Genomic DNA, 23,673 nt, shown 5'->3' with positions numbered 1-23,673 from the left:
ATACATAAAACATTTTTTTAAAAAAATGTTTTTTAAAGGGTGGAAATGACATTTTAAAAAATGTTCTTTGGGGCGCCTGGGTGGCTCAGTCAGTTAGGCGTCTGGCTTCGGCTCAGGTCATGATCTCACGGTCCGTGAGTTCAAGCCCCGCATCGGGCTCTGTGCTGACAGCTCAGAGCCTGGAGCCTGTTTCGGATTCTGTGTCTCCCTCTCTCTCTCTCTGACCCTCCCCTGTTCATGCTGTCTCTCTCTGTCTCAAAAATAAATAAACGTTAAAAAAAAAAAAAAGTTCTTTAAAGGATGGAAATCACAAAAAAATAGATGCCTTGAAAATACATCTAGAAATTCATAAAATGTTCATTCATCCAACAACCTGATTTCATCTGAAATTCTGCATTCTGCCCAAGAGGATCCAAAAGAACATCAGCACGTAGCCTTTGGGACAGATGAGGCCTCAGGATCCTGGCTAACCATGTTTCACAATGTGCAGTTACCATTCTGAGGCAGGGTGACTGGCCCTACAGCAGCCTTCTTTGAGGGGATTCCAAGGTTGGATCTTTTCATCCATCCTTCTAAGACCCAACCTGCTCGGAAACATTGGCAGTGTTAAAATAAGCACGACCATCTAAAGTTTTCCATTTCTCAGGTCAGGTTAAAAAAAAAAAATCCCCAAAGCAAATTAACTATTAAAACAATGTCAGGGGCACCTGGGTGGCCCTCGGTTGAGTGCCCGACTTCAGGTCAGGATCTCACAGCTCATGGGTTTGAGCCCTGCATCAGGCTCTGTGCTGACAGCTCAGAGCCTGGAGCCTGTTTCAGATTCTGTGTCTCCCTCCCTCTCTCTCTCTCTCTCTCTCATTCTCTCTGCCCCTCCCCCACCTGTGCTCTGTCTCAGGTACTTAAATAAATAAGCATTTAAAAAAGAAAAACAGGGGCGCCTGCGTGGCTCAGTTGGTTAAGTGTCCCCAACTTCAGCTCAGGTCATGATCTCACAGTTTGTGAGTTCGAGCCCCACATCAGGCTCTATGCCGACTAGCTCAGAACCTGGAGCCTGCTTCAGACTGTGTCTCCCTCTCTCTCTCTGCCCCTCCCCCCGCTCATACTCTGTCTCTCTCAAAAATAAAATAAACATTAAAAAAAATTTTTTAAAGAAAAACAAAACAATGTCAATAACACTCTTTAAGGGGCTCCTGGGTGACTCAGTTTGTTGAGCCTCTGACTTGATTTTGGTTGAGGTCAGGATCTGATGGTTTGTGAGATCAAGCCCTGCGTTGGGGTCAGGAAATCTTGCTGCAGTCAGAATTTTAAATACACCAGGAAGACACTGGTGGAACCAGAGGTGGGGATTCCCTCGATTAAAATGACTTGATCAGAGGTACAAAGGAAGAGTCTCAAAGTGAAAGGACCAGTTGGGAAGCCTACCAAGACTATGAGAATCACTATCAAAAAACTCCTTGTGGTGAGGGTTCTAAGACGTGGGCTCGTTTTCAGATGAGGATCCACAAGTGACTCATTGATTTGCACAGTCCTTCTAAGATTGGTAAGCAGATTACTTCCATCAGTATTGAGCTGAGAGTCAAGGCTGAAGTCACCATTGCAGATGCTTAAATCAACCTTTTTAATAAACTGATTAGCAGTTGTTAAAAAAATAAAATAAAACCAAACAATGTCATTAAGTCTTCTTGGGGAGCCTGAGTGGTTCAGTTGGTTAAGCCTCCAACTACGGCTCAGGTCACGATCTCATGGGCTCACGGGCTCAAGCCCCGTGTCAGGTTCTGTGCTAACAGCTTGGAGCCTGCAGCCTGCTTTGGATTCTGTGTCTCCCTCTCTCTCAAAAATAAACAAACATTAAAAAAATAATAATAAACATTAAAAATAAATAAAATAAATGTTATATTTTGAAACATTGTTAGTAACAGCAAAAGACTGAAAATAAGCCCAGTATCAATTTACAGGGAACTGGTTGAATAACCTAAGGAAAATCCATACAGTACTATAAAATATAACCATATAGAAGAGAAATGAATACAAATATCCAAAGACTGTACATGAAAGCTAATAGGAAATTTTTATTTACAAGCTGTAAATGATCCAAATATCCATCAATAGAATAAACAAATTAGGGTAAATTCATACCACAGACTACTACTCAGTCTGCCTCCCCCCAAAAAACTGATACATGCAACATAGATGGTTCTCAAAAGCATGATGTAAAGCGAAAGAATCCAGACACAAAAAAATAATGGACTGTTAGCAGTCCATTAATATAAAGTTCAAGAAAAGACAAAACTAATCTATGTAGAAAGAAATCAGAATAGTGGTTACCTATAGGGAGATGGGAACTAAGTGGAAGAGGGTATGAAGGAACTTTCTGGGATGTTGGAAATGTTCTCTACATTGACTGGGGTGGTGATTACATATAAAAACATAGTGAACTCCCTTCACAGAAATTAACTCAGAATGGATCACAGACCTAAATATAAAACAATACAAGACAATAAAACTCCTCAAAGATAACTTAGGAGAAAAATCTAAATGATCTTGGATTTAATGATGGACTTTTTCGATACAACAATACACAATCCATGAAGATAAGAACTGATAAACTGGACTTCATTAAAATTAAAATTTTTGCTATGAAAGGCACTGTAAAGAGAATAAAAAGACCAGCCTCAGACTGGGAGAAACATATTTGCAAAAGACAACTGATAAAGGGCTGTCTTTTAAAATATACAAAGAGGGGCACCTGTATGTCTCAGTCGGTTGAGCATCTGAATTCAACTCAGGTCATGATCTCATGGGTTTGTGAGTTCGAACCCTGCACTGGGCTCAGACTGGCAGCTCAGAGTCTCATTGAGGTCCTCACTTTCTCCTCTCTCTCGCTGCCCCCTCCCCAACTTGTGCTTTCTCTCTGAAAATAAGAACTTTAAAAAATAAATAAATATATACAGAACTCTTTTTTAAGTTGAGAGAGAAAGAGGGAGACACAGACTCCCAAGCAGCCTGCAGTGGGGCCTGAACCCACCAACTGCAAGATCATGACCTGAGCTGAAGTCAGAGGCTTATTAACACACTGAGCCACTCAGGTACCCCTACAGAGAACTCTTAAAACTCAAAAATAAGAAAAACAACCTCAGTGTTTAAAAATGAGCCAAAGCCCTTAACAGACACATCATCAAAGATATGAGCATATGAAAAGATGTTCCACATCATATGTCATCAGGGAAATGCAAATTAAAACCACAATGAAATACCACCACACACTTATTAGAATAGCCAAAATCCAGAACTCTGATAATAACAAATGATGGTGAGACTGGAGACTGGAACAACAGGAACTCTCGTTGCTGGTGGGAATTCAAAGTGGTTACAGCCACTTTGGAAGACAGTCTGGTGTTTTGTTTTACAAAATTAAACATAACTCTTATACCATACAACAATCATGCTCATTGGGCTCCTAAGCATGTATCCAAAGCAGCTGAAAACTTGTCCACACAAAACCCTGCACACAAATGTTTACAAAGCAGCTATGCACTTATTTGCCAAAACTTGGAAGCAACTAAGAAGTCCTTAAGTAGGTAATAGTTGATAAAGGATAAGTAGGTGATAAAGAATGGATAAACCATACATGGTATATCCAAACATGAAATATTATACAGCACTAAAAAGAAATGAGCTACCAAGTGATGAAAAAAGCTTAAATACATACTACTAATCAAAAGAAGCCAATGTGTGGGGAGCTTGGGTGGCTCAGTGGGTCAAGTATCTGACTTTGGCTCAGGTCATGATCTCATGGTTCCCGAGTTCGAGCCCTGCGTCGGGCTCTGTGCTGACAGCTCAGAGACTGGAGCCTGCTTTCAGATTCTGTGTCTCCCTGTCTCTCTGCCCCTCCCCCACTCACACTGTGTCTCTCTCTCTCTCTCAAAAATAAACACTAAAAAATTTAAAAAAAAAAGAAGCCAATATGAAAAGGCCATGTACTATTTCTAATTATATTACATTTTGAAAAAGACAAAACTACGGAAATAGTAAAAAGTATAGTTGGGGGGGATGTTAGGAGGGGTGGAAGGATGAATAGGCAGGGCAGAGGATTTTTAACCAGTGAATTATTCCATATGATACTATAATGGTGAATATGTCATTATACATTTGTCCAAACCCACAGAATCCAAACTCTAATGTAAACTATAAACATTATGATGGTTACCAGAAAGGAGGGAAGGGGGGTGGGGGGATGCGCAGAATGGGTGATGGGGATTAAGGAGCACACTTGTTTTACTATATTATACACCTGAAACTAATATTACACTAAATGGAATTTAAATTAAAACTTAAAAAAAAACCAACAAAAAAAACGGGCACCTGACTGGTCATCGGGTAAGAGCACGTGACTCTTGATCTTGGGGTCGTGAGTTCCAGCCTCACTTTGAGCACAGAGGTTGCTATAAATAAGTAATAACCTCTTAGGCGAAAAAGAACATCAACCTAAATTAAAAACAAAAAACAAACTATAGATACTGGATGATAATGATGTGTGAATGGAGACTGTTAACAGATGTAATCCTCTGGTGGGGGGTGCGATAGTGGGAAAGGCTATGCATATGTGGGCTCAGAGGTACATGGGAAACCTCCAGATTTGTACTCAATTTTGCTGTGACCCTAAAGCTACTCCATAAAATAAAATCTAGGGGGCACCTGACTGGCTCAGTGGGCGGAGCAGGGGACTCTTCATCTTGGGGTAAGATCTTGAGTTCAAGCCCCACATTGGGCTTGGAGCCTACTTAAAAAAACAAACAAAAAAACAAATAGCAGCACCCAAATATAAAATCTAAAAATGAAATCTACTGAAAAAGGTCTAAATGAACAGGACCTTTCAATGTATATAATTTTACTTCAATTTTTTAAAGCTTTTGACTTCTCAAAAACAAAACCAACCAGGAAGCTTTTAACTACTGACATAGAAATGTCTACAGGTATAAAACAGTGTATGGGAATGGGGTGCCTGGGTGGCTCAGTTGGTTCAGCACCAGACTCTTGATTTCGGCTCAGGTCATGATCTCACAGTTCGTAAGTTCGGCCCCACCTCAGGCTCTCCTCTGACGGAGCAGAGCCTGCTTGGGATTCTGGCTCCATGTCTCTCTCTCTCACAAAATAAACACACATTAAAAACAAAACTAAACAAAGAAAACACTGTATGCGGTATGCAACACTGTGTCAGAAAGGGGAGGAATAAGAAAATGTGCTTGCAGAAAGTAATGAAAGTTGTTCCTTAGGGTGCCAGGGTGACTCAGTTCAAAGTCAGACTCAGACTTTCGGCTCAGGTCATGATCTCACCATTGTGATTTCGAGCCCTATGTTGGGCTCCACGCTGAGCGTGGAGCCTGCTTAAGATTCTCTCCCTCTCTCTCTCTCTCAGTGCACCCCCGCCCCTCGTATGCAAGGGCATCATCTCGAGGTTCATGGGTGGTTCCTGGATTTAAGCCCTGTGTGGAGCTAAGAGCCTGCTTGGAATTCTCTTGGCCCCTCCCCTGCTCCACTTCACAGGCTCTCTCTCAAAATAAACTTAGAATAGAAAAGAGGTGCCTGGTGGCTCAGTCGGTTAAGTGTCTGACTTGACTCAGGTCATGATCTCATGAAGTTCCATGGGTTGGAGCCCGCGTCGGGCTCTGTGCTGACAACTCAGAGCCTACAGCCTGCCTTGGATTCTGTCTCTGTCTCTCTCTCTGTCCCTCCCCTGTTTGTGCTGTCTCTCTCTCTGTTTCAAATATAAACATTAAAAAAATTAAACAGAAAAAAAGCATAGGGTTCCTGGGTGCTCTCTCAGTTAAGCATCCTACTTAATTCAACTCAGGTCCCGATGCCGCCATTCGTGAGTTCAAGCCTCGCATCGGGCTCCGTGCTAACAGCTCAGAGCCTGGAGCCTGTTTCAAATTCTATGTCTCCTTCTCTCTGCCCTTCCCCAGCTGGCACTCTGTCTCTCTCTCTCAAAAATAAATAATAAACATTCAAAAAAAATTTTTTTAAAGAATATAAAAGTTGTTTTTTTTTTTTTTTAATTTTTTTTTTTCAACGTTTTTTATTTATTTTTGGGACAGAGAGAGACAGAGCATGAACGGGGGAGGGGCAGAGAGAGAGGGAGACACAGAATCGGAAACAGGCTCCAGGCTCCGAGCCATCAGCCCAGAGCCCGACGCGGGGCTCGAACTCACAGACCGCGAGATCGTGACCTGGCTGAAGTCGGACGCTTAACCGACTGCGCCACCCAGGCGCCCCTATAAAAGTTGTTTTTACAGAGGATGTGAAAGAAATGGGAGCAGAGGTGGGAATACATGTTCTCAATGCATACTTTTTAAAAATAATTTTCATATATATATACATATACACATACAAATAAAAACAAAAACCATTTCCCTACTTAAAACATATAACTATCAACTATTCACCCTTAACTATTTAAGTTTTCATTGAAAAGGAAACTTGTTGGGGCACCTGGGTGGCTCAGTTGGTTAAGCGTCCGGCTTCAGCTCAGGTCATGATCCCATGGTCTGCGGGTTTGAGCCCCGCATCGGGCTCTGTACTGACAGCTCAAGAGCCTGGAACCTGCTTTGGATTCTGTGTCTCCCTCTCTCTCTGCCCCTCCCCAACTCATGCTGTCTCTCTTTCTCTCTCAAAAATAAATAAACATTAAAAAAGAAATTTTTTTAGGGGAGCCTGGGTGGCTCAGTCGGTTAAGCGGCCGACTTCGGCTCAGGTCACGATCTCGCGGTGCGCGAGTTCGAGCCCCACGTCGGGCTCTGTGCTGACAGCTCAGAGCCTGGAGCCTGCCTCAGATTCTGTGTCTCCCTCTGGCTCTGCCCCTCCCCCGTTCATGCTCTGTCTCTCTGTCTCAAAAAGAAATAAATGTAAAAAATAAATAAATAAATAAATAAATTTTTTTTAAAGAAAAGGAAACTTGTTAAGTTACTAAAGCACCTATTTTCCTGAAGAAGTGAACATAAAGGAGAAATAAGATGATCTGAACTCTAGGTTCTAGTCATTGAAAATTCTAGTGTTTTTCTTCATAACTTCATTATATCAAGGTCTCAGGTATTAGATATGCAAGATATAATCAGACATAAAAACAAAACAGCAACAAACAGATCCCTTAACATGTATGCCCCCCTTCCCTTCTCCTAGGATTTCTGCCATACAAAGTTTTACGCAAAAGAAATATGAGAAGCAGCTGACAAAGTCAATAAAATTAAACACCAAATTTGTTAAATATCATGGATGGACGCCATCCTAAAGTGTTGGCAATCCTTTAGTTTATTGGATATTTAAAAAATGTTAAGTATATATTTTTAAGCTGAAGAATCCAATCAACCTTTGAGGTTCTGCCGCCTAGCAAAAGTGAAATATCTTCCTTTTTCCAAACCTCAAGTTATGCCCCATTAAGTCCAGATTCAAAACCTGCAGCTCATAAAAATGATCAATATATCCAACTCTTGTAATTAGCATATTAAATCACTTGGCCTGAAATTCAAATTTCTATTAGAGAAAGGGATTAACCAAGCAAAAAGGATTTAAAAAGTGAGCCTACTGGGAAATACGTGAATCCTTTCTAACAGGATATCCACCAAATTGGTATTAAAGGAAAGATGTTGGGAGGTAGGAGGGAGGTGCTAACTGGCAAGTCAAAAGTCTTTCCCTGTGTGGATAGGCTTATTTAAGACTTGGAATTTTTTTCTTTTTCCCTCCTACAGTGGGACTCAGTTCTCCAAGGAGGAGGATTTGAAACATTTCTCAAGCTTTATACGATTTGGGAAATAATGGCTTCGTGCTTAAATAAAATACCTTCCAACTTCACTAATAAAAGATACCATCATTCACTGATAAAACTGGCAAAAATTTTTTAAATTTCATACTCAGTTGATGTCAAGGACACAGAGACACAGATTTCACGTATTGTACAGACAGCGGGAGCAAATCTTGCAATAATAATGTATTTCAAAAGCCTTAAGAATGTTCATGTAACGTTTACAACTTTTTTCTAAGAAAATAATCAAAAAGGTAGATAATATTTATTTACAAGGATGCTCAGAAGGAGCACAACAAAAAAAGACCTTAACAAAAGAAGAAGGGGTGGGGGAGGCCAGTAAAAGGCAGGCAGGCAGGCAGACAAATGCCCAGTAGGAAAATAGTTCAATACTTTGGGGCATGTAAAATGGACTATGATGCAGTGATTAGAAATTAGTACTTTTATAAACTCTGTAACATCCTGTGGATACATTCTTAGTACTAACTTAAAAAATACCTTTCCAAGGGCGCCTGGGTGGCTCAGTCGGTTAAGCAGCCAACTTTGGCTCAGGTCATGATCTCGCGGTCCGTGAGTTCAAGCCCCGCATCAGGCTCTGTGCTGACAGCTCAGAGCCTGGAGCCTGTTTCAGATTCTGTGTCTCCCTCTCTCTGACCCTCCCCTGTTCATGCTGTCTCTCCCTGTCTCAAAAATAAATAAAACGTTAAAAAAATAAGAATAAAAAAATCAGAAGGAATAGTACAAAAATATTACAACCTGTTGTCTGAGGGGTAGCTTTATTTTTGATGACTTCATCAAGTCACCAGCGAGCTCAGACTCCTTAGAAGCCTAATGTCACTACATTCCACTTTAGCTCATCAGTACTCAAATTGGAGTGCACATAGAATATATAATAAATAAAGCCACAAGAAAAACATCTTGTGCCATCTTGGAATCTAAATTTCAATTAGTTTTATTACACAAAGTTGAAAGAGTGTTTTTTTTTTTTTTAATATTACACAGGAAAGAATTTTAGATCAAATAGGAATTTTTCTTTTATTCATTTCTTTGTAAGATTGTCCCAAATATAAGAATAACTTTTTCTTAATAATTAGATCATTGCCTTGGAAGCCAAGAAAGACATGAGGTACAGAGGATTTGTAAAAGAAAGCCCCATTTAGCTAATTTTTATTCCCCCCCCATGTATGTCCTCTCTCTCCCTCTCTCCTTCTCTCCTTCCCCCTCCCTCCCTCTCTCCCTCTCTTCTAAACCTTCTTCTATCATCAAAGCTATTTACCACTGACAGTCATTCAACTCTCTTCTACATTGCAAAGGTCACAAAAACAGGAAACCCTTAAATTCTTCCAGGCCCTTACTTCCCTAATCACAAGAATAAAATAAGTTATCAACGCCATGTGGACCTAGATCTCATTCTGAAAGACAATAGAAGAGAGCTTGTAGAGGACAGTAAAGATAATACCTTTAGGACCTGAGGGAAGATGAAGAGTTCTTAAACTAAATACACACAAAAAAGTAACAACCATAAAGAAAAATATTGATAAATTGGGCTATAATGAAATTAGTGTTTCTGTTCATTAAAAAACGCTACTGACAGTAAAAAGTAGGTGCACCTGGGTGGCTCGGTCATTAGAGCATGTGACTTTTGATCTCAGGGTTTTAAGTTCAAGCCCCCGGTTGGGGACAGAGATTACTTAAAAATAAAATCTTAAAACAAACAAACAAAAAAAGTAAGGCCACCTGGGTGGGTCAGTGGTGGACTTCCGACTTTGGCTCAGGTCATGATCTCATGGTTCATGAGTCTGAGCCCTGCATCAGGCTCTGCTGTCGGTGCAGACCGGCTTTGGATCCTCCGTTCCCTTCTCTCTGGCCCCCCTTCCCTACTTGCGCGCTCTCTCTCGCTGTCTCTCAAAAATAAACATTTCTGAAAAATGAAAAGATTTTTTTTTAAAGTATAAAAAGGCAAGAGTGGAAGATTTTTGCTATATATTCAAACCTTTCTTTCAAGTGTTTTCTACACTCAACATAGGACTCAAACTAATGACCCTGAGATCAAGAGTTGCATGCTCCTCTGTGCCAGCCAGACACACCCCAACAAAGCTTTATTTTATCCAAAATAAAGAACTACAAATCAACACAATAACCAAATAGAAAAATGGGGCCTGGGGTGTCTGGCTGGCTCAGTCGATCTGTCTCTCTCTCTCTCTGCCCCTTGCCAGGTCTCTCCCTCTCACAAAATAAATAAACTTTATTTAAAAAAATTTTTTTAATGTTTATTTATTCTTGAGAGAGAGACAGAGCATGAGCATAAGCAGGGGAGGGGCAGAGAGAGAGGGGGAGACAGAATCGGAAGCAGGCTCCAGGCTCTGAGCTGTCAGCACAGAACCCAACATGAGACTCGAACTCACAAACTGTGAGATCATGACCTGAGTGGGAAGTCGGATGCTTAACCAAGTGAGCCACCCAGGCACCCCTAAAATAAATAAACTTTAAAAAAGTAAAATAAGGGCTCCTGGGTGTGGCTCAGTTGTTAAGCACCAGACTTCAGCTCAGGCTAAACTCCATTTGGGAGTTCGAGAGTTCGAGTCCCACACTGAGTGAGCTCGAGCCCCACCTTGGGTGAGCTTCTGTCCCACTTCAGGTAAAACACAAGCCCCGCTTCTCTCTCTCAATGAACCAAAAAATAAAATAAAACCACAGTTCGATGTCATGACACATCCATCATAATGGCTAAAATTAAAATGATTATGGTGAGGATATATAGCAAATGAATTCTCTCACAGAGCACTCATGACAGTAGAATGTGGTATGACCATTTTGGAAAACAGTCTCTGGCATCATCTAGTAAGGTAAATAAACTTCTATGACCCAGCAAGTCCTTTTATCAAAAATGTATACATAAAGGGGCACGTGGGTGGCTCAATGGATTGAAGCTCCAACTTCAGCTCAGGTCATGACCTCACAGTTCATGGGTTTGAGCCCCACATCGAGCTCCCTGCTGTCAGCAAGAAGCCCGCTTTGAATCCTCTGCCCGCCTCTTTCTGCACCTCCCGGGCTCACACACTCTCAATCAATCAATCAATCAATCAATAAATAAATAAAACACACACACACACGAAAAAAAGCGTATGTATGGCACCAAAAGATACATACAAAAGTTTTCACTGCAGCTTTGTTCATAACAGCCAAATACTGGAAAAATTCCAGATGACCATTAGCAGCAGAAAGGATAAAGTATATTGTAACACAATGAAATACTGCACATTAAAAATGAACACACTACCATTACCCACAATGTGGACAAATCACACAATGCTGAACAAAAGAAGCCAGACACAAAAAGAACTACAAGGTATAACTAATTATATACAAAGTTCAAAATAGGCAAAACAATCTGTGGTGTCCAAAGTAAGGGCAGTGCTTGGTTACGTTTAAGGAGCAGGAAGAGGCTAATGACCAATTAAGAGGCAGCAAATGAAACATGGGTGTGTTCTGGAATGCTAGTGCCATTTTAATATTGGTGGCAGATACATAGGTATGTTCCCTTTGTGGTAATTCATCCTGTGTAATTTTTAGGATTCGTGTACTTTCCTGTATGTAAAAAAATAAATTTTAATTAAAAAAGAACACTAGAAAAATTCTAAGAGTAATTAAGAAGGATTCACCCTATCAGGTATTTTTTAATTGTTACCCAGTAAGTGGAACAGCGATCCTAAGAGATACAATGAATCAAATCATTAGAACAGGGATGAGAAATAAATCCAAGTATACCCAATAATTTGTCATATAATAAAGGTAGCCTTTTGAACTCGTGGAGGAAAAGACTAGATTACTCAATAAATGGTTTGAAAAAATTGAGTAGCCATTTGGTAAAAAGTAAAATAAAGATGGATCCTTATCTCACTCCCTCAATCAAATGAAACTGAAGAGGACAAAGACTGAATACAAAAAAAAAAAAAAAAAAAGACTGAATACATAAAATGAGACCATCAGTACTAAAACAAAACATGGGTGAATATTTCTACAATATTGGAATTGGGAAATCCAGAAGCCATAAAGATAAGCATTGATAATATGACCACATAAAAATATCATGAGTTTGAATGTACCAAAAGAGAAACAAAACCCACAAAGTCAAAAAAAAAAAAAAATTGGGGGCAAAGTATCTTCAGCAGAAATACTCAAAGAGCTCTTGAAAATCAGTAAGAAAATGATCAACAATCCAGAACACCCATATATAACAAGATGCCCAAAGCCACTAGCAAAAAAAAAAAAAAAAAAAGGCATATGAAAATAAGATGGTATTTTTCACTAATGACGTTGATGTTTGAAATAAGAATGCCTATTTCCCAGGGTGAAATAGGGTGAATACAGGATGCAGTATTGAATAGTATGAACTTCTACCACCAATCAAAATCTTAAATGGTCATCATGCCCTCTACTCAGCAGTTTCTCAACTTGCACCCTAAGTGAAAACACTCACTCAACCCAGATACATATAGAGGGAGGTTTACAGAAGCAGGATCTATACAGCAGCAAAACCCAGAAACCCAAAGGTCCTTCAGGAGGCAAATGGCTAAATTATAACACATCTACCTCTACACAATGAAGTATCACATAGCTATTAAAAAGAGTAAGGTAAGTTTTCTAGATGCACTAATATGGAAAAAGGTACATTATCAAATAAAAATAACTGGCAAAAAGTATGCAGTGGGACATTCCTCCCCTTTTAAAAATTTTTTTTGACTTATTTTTATTTTAGAAAGAGCTAGGGAGGGAAATAAATAAATAAATAAATAAATAGTGAGCTAGGGAGGAAGGGAGGGGAAGAGCAAGGGAGAGACTCTTAAGCAGGTTCTGCCCCCAACACCCAGCACTGAACAGGTGGCAGGGCTAGATCACAAGACCCTGAGATCTTGACCTTATCAGAAACCAAGACTTGGATGCCTAACCAACTGAGCCACCCAGGAGCTGCTCCCTTTTTCTTCTAAAATAACAGTCATGCTGTTTGATTATATTCTGTCTCACCTGTAAAATATATGGCACATGAGGGGTGCCTGGGTGGCTCAGTAGGTTAAGAGTCCGACTCTTGATTTTGGTTCGGGTCAAGATCTCTCAAGATCTCAGGGTTCACATCAGGGCTCTGTGCTGGCAGTGCGGAGCCTGCTTGAGATTCTCTCTCCCTCTCTCTGCCCTTCCCCACTGGGTCTCTCTCTCTCCAAAATAAATAAATAAAAACTTTAAATCCCCAATGTTTATAGCAGTACTATCAACAATAGCCAAAGTATGGAAAGAGCCCAAATGTCCATCGACAGATAAATGGATAAAGATGTGGTATATATATGTGGTATACACACACGCATGCACGCACTGGAGCATTGCTCGGCAATCAGAAAGAATGAAATCTTGTCGTTTGCAACAACCTGGATAGAACTCTAGTTCCCTCTAGGGTATTATGCTAAGCGAAATTAGTCAGAAAAAGACAAATCTAGGACTTCACTCATATGTGGAATTTAAGATTCAAAACAGATGAACATAAGGGAAGGGAAACAAAAATAAAAACAGGGAGGGGGACAAAACACAAGAGACTCTTAAATATAGAGAACAAACAGAGGGTTGCTGGAGGAAGGATGGGCTAAACGGGCAAAGGGCATTAAGGAAAACACTTGGTGGGATGGGCACTGGGTGTTAGAGAGGATGAATCACTGGAATCTGTTCCTGAAATCATTGGTGCACTATATGCTAACTTGGATGTAAAGTTAAAAATTAACTAAAAATAAATTTAAAAAGAAAAAAAAAACTTTAAAAATTTATAAAACATATGGCACATGAAGAAAGGAACTTCACCTTCTGGGGCTTTATCCCAGAGCCTCTCTAGAATACTACACCAAGCTCACATAGTAGATACCAAAAACATCTGTTGAATGAAAGAATGAATATTACCCCAGCAAGGCAAAGAACAGGTACTCAATAAGTATTTACCATGTTTAAATATATGTATCATATTTAAAAAATATGCAGAAAGAGAAAAAGAGGATATGTATACAACGTTAATGGTGGGTAGCTATGAGCCTGAAATTAAGGAGGAGCTGAGCTTTCACACAAAAACTGGGTAAGGATTAAGTGTTCTGAGTGTTCAAGGGCTAGACAGCAGAAAGATGCAAAACAATAAGAATAGACAAGGACACGTGTTTCATGGAACACAGACACCTATTTAAACCAACAACTTACAGGGGCACCAGGCTGCTTGGTTGGAGGAACATGTAACTCTTACTCGGAGTTGTGAGTTTGAGCGCCATGTTGGGTATAGAGATTACTAACAAATAAAACCTTTGTTTTTGGACTAGAGCTATGAGAAGTCATTGAAATGTTTTTGAAACTGGCATGATACTGACTTACTAGAATGCTTTAATTTTATAACAGTCATCAGTACTGTTTCTCTAAGGAGAACAGAGTGGACACTGTACTTCTATATACACAGCTAGAAGGATAAAACTAGTCCAGACTGAAAATCCATATCAAAATTTTAACTGTTACACACACACACACACACAAATTAACACACAAGACCTATCAGATCAAAAAGTATGATTAACATTGTGTTAGTGAATGGTGTGAGGAAACGAGACATTCTTACACAGGACTGTAAAGTGGAACCATCATTCTGATGGGCAATTTAGCAATATGGATCACAATGAAAAATCCACAGCTCCCACCCAACCAATTTACTGCAAGGAACTTAACTATCACCCTCATTGTTAGCAAAACCTCTGCTTGTAAGAATTAAGACACAGTATTTTCAGAATTCTGTGGATATAGGATTTACTATAGATTGCTTTCATCTGTGATTGTACTAAGCGGTTTCAGAAATGTAAATAAAAGTCTTGATTCACCTAGTCTTTGAGTAGATCTAAACACTGCTTCAGCTCTGGAATCTCCTCTAACAATCGTGTAAAGTACTTAAAAAAAAAAAAAAAGTATATTGATGGGGCACCCAGGTGGCTCAGCTGGTAAAGAAAGCATCCCACTCTATATTTTGGCTCAGGCCGTGATCTCAGGGTTGTGAGCCTAACAGGATGGAGCTTGCTTGTGATTCTCTCTCCCTCTCACTCTGCCCCTGCTCATTTGTTTTCTCTCTTTAAATAAACATTTAAAGAAAGGATATTGATACCATTAGTTTAATCCTTTAAAATATTCTTCCTAAGAGTCCGAAGAAACGCTTAAACAAAAGGAGAAAATGGGAGCACCTGCGTAGCTCAGTTGGTTTAAGTGTTGTACTCTTGATTTCGGCTTAGGTCATGGTCTTGCAGTTTGTGGGTTCGAGCCCCACGTCAGACCCTGTGCTGAGGTGTAGAGCCTACCAGGGATTTTCTCTCTTTCTCTGCTCCTCCCCCAGCTCATGCTCTCTCAAAATAAATGAACTTTAAAGAAGGAAAGAAAAAAAGGAGACACCTAGTGGAAAAGAAACTTGATATTTATATAAAAAATGCTTGGACCTCAGATTATACATGGTCTCAAAAGCACAAGCAGAGAAAGAAAGAAAGAAAGAAAGAAAGAAAGAAAGAAAGAGAGAGAAAGATCTGGACTGCATCATTATTGCTTTTGCACTACAAATAACACTAAAAATGTGAAAACCCACAGAAATGAGAAAATTTTTGCCAGTATAAGGGATGTGTATCCAATAAAGAACTCTTCCAACTCAATAATAAAAAAATACATAACCCAATTTTAAAATGGGCAAAGGACGTGAATAGACATTTCTCCAAAGATACAGGAATGGCCAAGAAGCACATGAAAAGAGGCTCAACCTTAGTTATCAGGGAAATGCAAATCAAAACTACAGGGATACCATTTATACCTACTAGGATGGCTGTGAAGAAAAAAAAGACAACCAAAAACAAGAGTTAAGGACGTGGAGAAATCTTCATCTAAACCATGAATATGTAAAATCCCACAGCCACTTTGGAAAATAATTTGTCAGCTCCTCAAAATGTTAAACAGAGTTTTATGACCCAGCAATTCCACTCCTACATATATACCCAAGATAAAAGAATACAACTGCACAAAAACCCTACACAAACGTTCTTGGTAGCAGCCAAAAAGTAGAAACCCAAATGTCTGTCAGCTGATGAGCGGATATATAAGCGTGTAGTACATATAAAATGGAATATTATTCAGTAACAAACAAAAAGAAAACTGGCCAACAAACATGGAAAAAGATGCTCAATTCATTAGTCATTACAAAAATGCAAACCAAAAGTACAAGATGCCACTTCAAACACACTAGGATGGCATAAAAACAAACAGAAAGTAGCAAGTGTTGACAAGCATGGAAAGAAATCGAAACCCTCCTGCATTCCTGGTGGGAATGTAAAATGAACGGCACAGCAGCTGTAGAAAACTGTGGCGGTTCCTCAGTGCGTTAAACATAATTACCATGACCCAGCAATTTCACTCCTAGGTATACACTCAAAAGAACTGAAAGCATGTATTCTAACAAAAACCTGTACCCAAATGTTCATAGCAGCACTATTCCTAACAGCCAAAAAGTGGATAGAACAAAAACGTTTATCAAGTTAACTATGCTAGGTGAAGTGACGGATGTGTTAACTACCTTGATCTTGGTAATCATTCCACCATGTTTATCAAATCATCACATTGTAAACTTCAAATACAGGTTATTCTATTTGTCAATTATTTGTCAATAAAGTCGGGGGGAAATTTTCTAAGGTCATCAACAATATGATATATCCAAACAAAGGAATATTATTCAGCCCACAAAAAGGAATAACGGACTGATATACGCTACAACACGGAAGACACTGGAAAAACATGCTACCTGAAAGCCACACAAAAAAAGGCCACATATCGTCTGATTCCATTTACATGAAATATTTAGAAGAGACACCTACAAGACAGGAAGTTCAGTGGTTGCCAGAAGGTGGCATGAAGGGGAAACGGGAAGTGACTGTTTAAAGGATATGGAGTCTCCTTTTAAGGTAACAGAAAAAAGCTGGGGGCACCTAGCAGGCTCAGTAGGTAGAGCACGTGACTCAATCACTGGGGTTTTGAGTTCAAGCCCCACAATGAGAGTAGAGCCTACTTTAAAAATTAAAATTAAAAAAGGCAGGGGCAGAGGACACGCGGGGGGACTCCTGGGTGGCTCATTCAGTTAAGCCTCCCTTTGATTCAGGAACTAGACAATGGTGATGGTTGTACAACTTAATTGTATACTATTTTTTTTTTTTTTAATGTTTACTTATTTTTGAAAGAGAGCACACATGTGGGGAGGTAGTGGGAGGGAAGAGGCAGATAGAGAGGGAAACAGAGGATCGGAAGCCAGCTCTTGGTGACTGCAGAGAGCCCGATGCTGGTCTCAAAATCACAAACTGTGAGATCATGACCTGAGCCGAATGCTTAATCAACTGAGCCACCCAGGGACCCCTGTATACTTTAAAAGAATACATTTTGTTGTCTTTTGCACACTTTTTAAAATGAAATACTGACACAGGCTACAACGTGATGACTCCTGAAAACATTGCACTAAGTGAAAGGAGTCAGTCACAAAGTCCACATATTTTGTGGTTCTATTCACATGACATGTCCAAGATAGGCAAATTTAGAAGCAGAAAAGTTGATGGGTGGTTGCCTGGAGCTTGGGTGGTGATGTACAGAGGACTGAGTGCCAATCCAATGGCTAAAGGGCTAGGTGGGGAGGTGGGCAAAATGTTCTAAAGTCAAGACTGTGGGCATTGCTAAACAGCCCTGAATATACAAACAGAAACCACTGAATAGTACATTTTAAATAGGTGAATCATACAATATGTGAATTATATCTCGATGCTTTAAAAAAAAAAAAAAAAACACCTGTCTGGATATAAACCTTGCAATTGCAACTTAAAAATAACTTTTTTAATGTTTTTGAGAGAGAGATAGAGAGCACGAGTGGGGGAGGGGCAGAGAGAGGCAGACACAGAATCAGAAGCAGGCTCCAGGCTCTGAGCTGTCAGCAAAGAGGTGGGTGCAGGGCTTGAACTCAGGAACTTAACGGACTGAGCCACCCAGGCTACCTGCAACTTAAAACTCTTAGGACATTCCCCTTATAAGGATCGCAGTCAATTTCTACTCCCTAATTTGCGTTAAAATCAGAATTCTAACAGTGAAAGAGTGGTGGGGTTTTTTTTTGTTTGTTTTTGTTTTGCTTCTCTAGAATCTAATTATTTTGGGAAACTAACTGAAGCTTAATAAATTCTGTTATACACAGCCTCTGTCATTCCAGGGCTTACTGTTGGAGTCAGATGTCCCCTCCTTGCAAGCCAGATGCCCTAGAACTTGGAATTATTCGTTAGCCTTATGGAAGCTCCCTAACCTGAATCACTTCTCAACCTAGACTTAAATTCCAAAGTGAGACCTTGACTTCCATTCCTTCCGGGTCCCGCCGCTTAAAAACTCCAGAAAGCCTTTACTAAATGCCTGCTGAAGTAAAGCTACTGAGCATGCCCGGTTTGGCCAACTCAATTCAACAACATTCCAGAACAAAAACTATAGTTCCCGCGTTAAAAGGTGGAAAAACAGAAGAGACAGGAACAATGCCTAAGAATTCGAACTAAAAGGAAAGTCAAGATTCAAGGGCTAAGCAGAAGTGAAGGACAGAACTTATACAGCTCAAACTTCGCACTTGGTAAAGTGGTACGGTCGAAACGACCCCCCAAAAAAGAGGGGGAAAAAGCTAAAACAGATGAACGAGAGGGTAGGTCAACTGGGGGTGGAGGTGTCGATGACGTAGACTACCCATACGGTTCTCTAAATCTGCCCTATCCGAAACTAATACTAAGATGACCAAGGCTTAGCGTCACCAGTAATAAAAGATATACTGTGATGAAACTCACTTCCAAGAAGTTCCCTTTCTACAATGGAAAAAGCCGAGCCGTGGCCAAGATACAACAGCCAAAAACGTTTGCTAAGCTCTCAGCTCCTGCCTTCAACCATTTCCACCGCCATCTTCTAGATAAGAACCTAGAACCGTTTCTAAAGGGCTTCCAGCAGCATCACCTCCATGCAAAGCCCGGGAAGGCTGCGTTACTCAGGTCGCCCAGACGGCGTTAAGGAGGAAGCCTCCACCTTGCCCCTCTCCGCGCCTGCTAGATGCACGCAGCTGGCTGCTGTCCTCTTCCCCCCAATATGACCCCCGGCCCGGTTTTCCGAAGTCCGAACCGGGGGCGCAAGGCCCAGTGCGCGGGCCTCACCTGCACACGCCGCGGATGCAAGGCTCCAGCCAGATGCGGTACGCGGTCTCGATGTGCTCCTGCGACACCTCCTCGGGCCGCACCGTCTCCGCCCAGCGCCAGGCCGCCTTCTCCAGCTGCAGCCGCGGGGCCATGGCCTTGGCCCGAAGAGCGCCTCCCGAGCCGAGCCGTCGCTGCTGTTGCTGCTGCCGCTGCCGCCGCCCAAATGGGCTCCGCCACCTGCCAGCAATGGGGACCAGGCGATCCCTCAGCCAGCTGGCCAGTCAATCACCTGTGCGCGCCACTGCCGCCGCGCCCGCCCGCCCGCGCCCGACCCGCACGACTAGCCGCAAAGCGCCGCCGCCGACACCCGACACCCCTCGCGCCCGCAGACGTTGGAGGTATACTCCCCGCCGCGGTGGGCGCATGCGCGTTCCCAGCAGTCTTTGCGCCACCCCGCGCCTCTAGCCCGACGGGTGGAGGAAGGGGAAGCAGCCTGTTCGAGGTAGTGTTGCCACGTCCTCACCGGCGCTGCTGGGGAAGCAGCGTCTGAGCACCTGTCCAGGGTAGCGTCCTGCGAGCCACTACCCTAACAAGCTGGCACCTCGAGGGCAAAAGGCTGCCTATTCTCGCTCTCTGGACTTCCCCTTAACCTTGAAGGAATCACGCGAGAAGCTACTCAACGCACATCATAGGGCCGCTGGACTGCGGGGTAGGACCTGAAACCAGGTCACCAAAAAAACGACGGTCGGCTCTGTAGAGGATGATTAAACTTGAGCCTGGACCGGTTCCGACTCCTTTCCCGAGCCCTCCTGACGTCACGGGATGTTCTGGGCCTTTCCTCAAGTAGAACTGGACTACATGTCCCGGCATGCATAGCGTGCTGTCACTCACTGGATGCGAGGCATGCTGGGATTTGTAGTCCTCGAGGTGGAGGGGGGCTTCGGGTGAGGTGGGCTTCGGGTGGGGTTTCTCTGGCTGGGGGGGGTCTTCTGGCAGCTGGCTGACCCCCTGACTGCTGTCCTCTCTTTTAGAGGAGTTAGTCCTTTTCCGAGGCTCTTCTCTAGCTCCCGGGTTTAAAAACATTTCCTTTTTACAAGTCCTGCCCCAGGATCTAAAGAGTAGCCTTATCATAATGTTTTGCAAACTGTAAAGGGCACTGTTGGAGGGAAGGTTTTGAGGACTTCACATTTGAATGAGAGCCCTCCAGGGGTCTAAGCGCTAATTTCTGACTCAGCAGTTTACCAGCTGGGTAACCTTGGACTTGATGCTTAAAGTGTGCTAGTCATTCATTAGATAAACATTTGCTGAAAGCACGACGAAGATAAGACGTGGTCCCGGCCTTGGGTGGGGGGGGGGGGTGGAGGGGGGGGGGGGGGGGGCGGTGAGGGGAGAGCGGTAGAAACACAAAGATCCCCTTCCCAGCCTTGGAAGGTTTGCAGTACTTGGTAAAAGGCTTACTAGAAGAGGTAATTCCTAAACACATCTTAAAAAATCAGTAGAACTTAGCCAGGATAGAAAAAAGGCACCATTACAGACAAAGGGAACCCTAAGGAGCAAAGGCACAGACGAGAGAGACTTCTTGGTGTGAGAAAACAAATTCTGAGACCGAGGGAGGTTAGGTTAGAGGTAAGCCTTGAGAGGCAGGCCGACTTTGCCTTTATCCCAGAGATTCCTTGAAATGTTTAAAGCTGGTGAGGCATACATTGGAGATTTGCATTTTGTATAGCTTTTTCAGTTTGAGTCAAGGTCAAAAGTAGAGAAACCTCTTAGAAGACTACTGAAGTAATAACAGGCCAGAGATCATGAAGGCCTAAACTGGGGCCATGTAATTGTACCAGGGGTGGGGTATAAAAGCACAGCCCTGGGGCTCCCAAACAGACCAGGTTCAACCACTTGCCACTGACAAAATCCAAAGGCAGAGCATGAGTGGCAGTAGTGGTGGTGAAACGAGAAAGGAATTTATTTCCGTGAGGCCGACTCGGGGAAGACCATGGACTAGCATCTCAAAGACTTCTCTAAAGGGCTGAAAATGCGTTTACATTTATATAAGGAAAATGTGAGACTAGGGTCATTGGGCACTAGCAGGTAAGCAGCGAAGGTCAGGACAGTCTTCCTCAATCATTCCTGGTCTGGCTGGCCCAGGGCAGTCCTTGTTGCTTCAGGGGGTGCTTTTGGCTCACATGGGGGGGGGGGGGGGGAGAAGCTTTGCCTGCAGGGTCTTTTGCCAGAATTAGGAGATAAGCTGGAAAGAACTTAATCAATTAGAAAGTACATAATGTGGTCAAAATGGAGGTTGTCCTGTTTCATAATAGATAACTGCCTGAGGAGACAAATTTGAGATACCTAGGATGTGGAATTGCTACAACTTGATGATGTTGGTCTAACCAGTGTCTATTCACCTGTTATTTGACCTTCAAGTTTGGGTCATAGCCCTTTCCTTGGTGCTTACAGCTCCCTGTGCCACCCATTGTCTCACTTAGCAAATGATGAAATTGTATTATTCACCAGGCTGTCACTGCTATATGCCAGTTTTCTTTTTTTTTTTAATTAAAAAAATTTTTTTTTAATGTTTATTTATTTTTGAGACAGAGAGAGATAGAGCATGAATGGGGGAGGGTCAGAGAGAGAGGGAGACATAGAATCCGAAGCAGGCTCCAGGCTCCGAGCTGTCAGCACAGAGCCCGACGCGGGGCTCGAACTCACGGACCGCGAGATCATGACCTGAGCCGAAGTCGGACACTCAACCGACTGAGCCACCCAGGCGCCCCTATATGCCAGTTTTCAAACCTTGGTAATAGTTTCTACCAAGTGAGATAGGGACTACAGAAGGAGCAAGTTTAGAAGGGAGATGATGATTTCAATTTTTAAAATACAGTAGACCCTTGAACTATGTGCTGTACCTTGACCCCCAGCAGCATGGAAAGTCTGGGTATAATTCTTGACTGCCCAAAAACTTAGCTACTGATAGCTTGCTGTTGAGCAGGAGCCTTATCGATAAGTCCATGAACACATTTTATATGTTTTATGTATTATAGACTGTATTCTTAAAGCAAGCTAAAGAAAATGTTACTAAGAAAATCATAAAGAAGAGAAAAACACATTTACTGTACTGTACTATATCGGAAAAAGTGCAAGTGGGCCCACACAGTCCGAGCCTGTGTTATTCAAGAGTCGACTGTATTGCATTTTAGGTGTGCGGTCGAAAACCAGCTTCCATGCTTCAGAGCCAAAATATAACAGGAAGACAGAGTTTGGGGTAAGGAGGAACAATAGCTTTATTGCTTTGCAGGCAAAGGAGGCTGCAGCAGGCTGACCTTCAAAACCTGAAGGCCTGGGACACCTGGATGGCTCAGTTAAGCATTCAACTCTTTGTTTTTGGCTCAGGTCCTGGTCTCATGGTCGTGGGATCCAGTCCCGCGTCAGGGTCTGCATTGAGCATGGAGCCTGCTTAAGATTTTCTTTCTCCCACTCTCTCTTCCCCTCCCCTACTTGTGCTCACTGTCTCTTACAAATAAATACAGTTAAAATATGTGTGTGTGTGTGTGCGCGCGCGTGTGTGTGTGTGTGTAGGCACCTGGGTGGCTCAATCAGTTAAGTGTCCAACTTCGGCTCAGGTCATGATCTCACAGTTGATGAGTTCAAGCCCCGCGTCAGGCTCTGTACTGACCGCTCAGCGCCTGGAGCCTGCTCTGGATTATGTCTCTCCCTCTCTCTCTGCCCCTCCCCCTCTCAAAAGTAAATAAACATTAAAAAAAAGTTTTTAATACACATATTAAAAAAAAATTTTCTAGTAGCCACATTTTAAAAAGTAAAAAGAAACAGGTGAAGTTAATTTCAACAATATAATTAACCTAGTATATCCAAAGTGGGTACGTTTCCACATGAAATCAATATTTAAAAAATATCAACGAAATATTCGATCGTCTTTTCTTCACACTATATTCTGGAAATCTGTGTGTGTTTTACACTCGCAGGTCATCTCAATTTAAACTTGCCACATTCGGGGCGCCCGGGGGCTCAGCTGGCTAAGCCTCTGACTTTGGCTGTGGTCATGATCTCACTGCTCATGAGTTCAAGTGTGGCATCGGGCTCTGTGCTGACAGCTCAGAGCCCGGAGCCTGCTTTGGGTTCTGTGTCTCCCTCTCTTTCTGCCCCTCCCCTGCTCAAGCTCTGCCTTTCTCTCTCTCTCAGAAAAAAAAAATTTTTTTTAAACATTTCAAACTTGCCTTATTCAGGTGCTCATTAGCCACATGTGGGGAGTGCCACCGCGGTGGACAGCCAAGGTCTGTACTCTCTCGACTTACCACTCATCTTCTGTTCACTCTTCAAACAACTCCAATCTGGCCTGAGACCTTCTCATTCCCCTACAGCTGCTCTCATCAAGGTTCGCATGGCTCCCATGTCACCAAACCCAGCAGTCTTCTCTCAGCCCTCAGCTCGCTGCAGTCACTGCTTCTACCATCTTGAAATGTCCTCTTGGTTTCTAGGCAGTATCGGCTCCTGGTTGTCCACTTCCCTCAGTCACTGCTCCTTCTCAGTCTTCTTTGCTGTCTCCTCCTCCTCTTCCTCCTCCTCCACGGATTTCCTAAATGCTAGTCTAAAATAAAAACTCACTCCTATGTGTCTCCTCTATACTATAGTCGCACTTCACTC

At 42.2% G+C, this 23,673-nt stretch overlaps 1 protein-coding gene across 4 annotated transcripts in view; it reads right to left on the bottom strand.

Annotated features, from left to right (window-relative positions):
- Positions 1–19,575, bottom strand: part of USP48 (ubiquitin specific peptidase 48) — an 89,966-nt gene extending 70,391 nt beyond the window's left edge. For 2 of the 4 annotated variants that reach the window (XM_049617870.1, XM_049617872.1), the window contains exon 1: positions 19,039–19,441. In XM_049617870.1, the coding sequence (XP_049473827.1) occupies positions 19,039–19,172 (134 nt within the window). In that variant the 5' untranslated portion in view covers positions 19,173–19,441. Of the gene's footprint in view, positions 1–19,038 lie in introns of all 4 variants that reach the window. The other 2 variants (XR_007454892.1, XM_049617873.1) reach the window with 2 other exon arrangements.
- Positions 19,576–23,673: the final 4,098 nt, after the last annotated feature.

This window comes from Panthera uncia (genome assembly GCF_023721935.1).
Source record: "Panthera uncia isolate 11264 chromosome C1 unlocalized genomic scaffold, Puncia_PCG_1.0 HiC_scaffold_4, whole genome shotgun sequence".
NCBI classification, from domain to species: Eukaryota; Metazoa; Chordata; class Mammalia; order Carnivora; family Felidae; genus Panthera; species Panthera uncia.
Note: the sequence above shows the minus strand (reverse complement) of the source record. Positions and strands in the feature narration are given on the sequence as shown.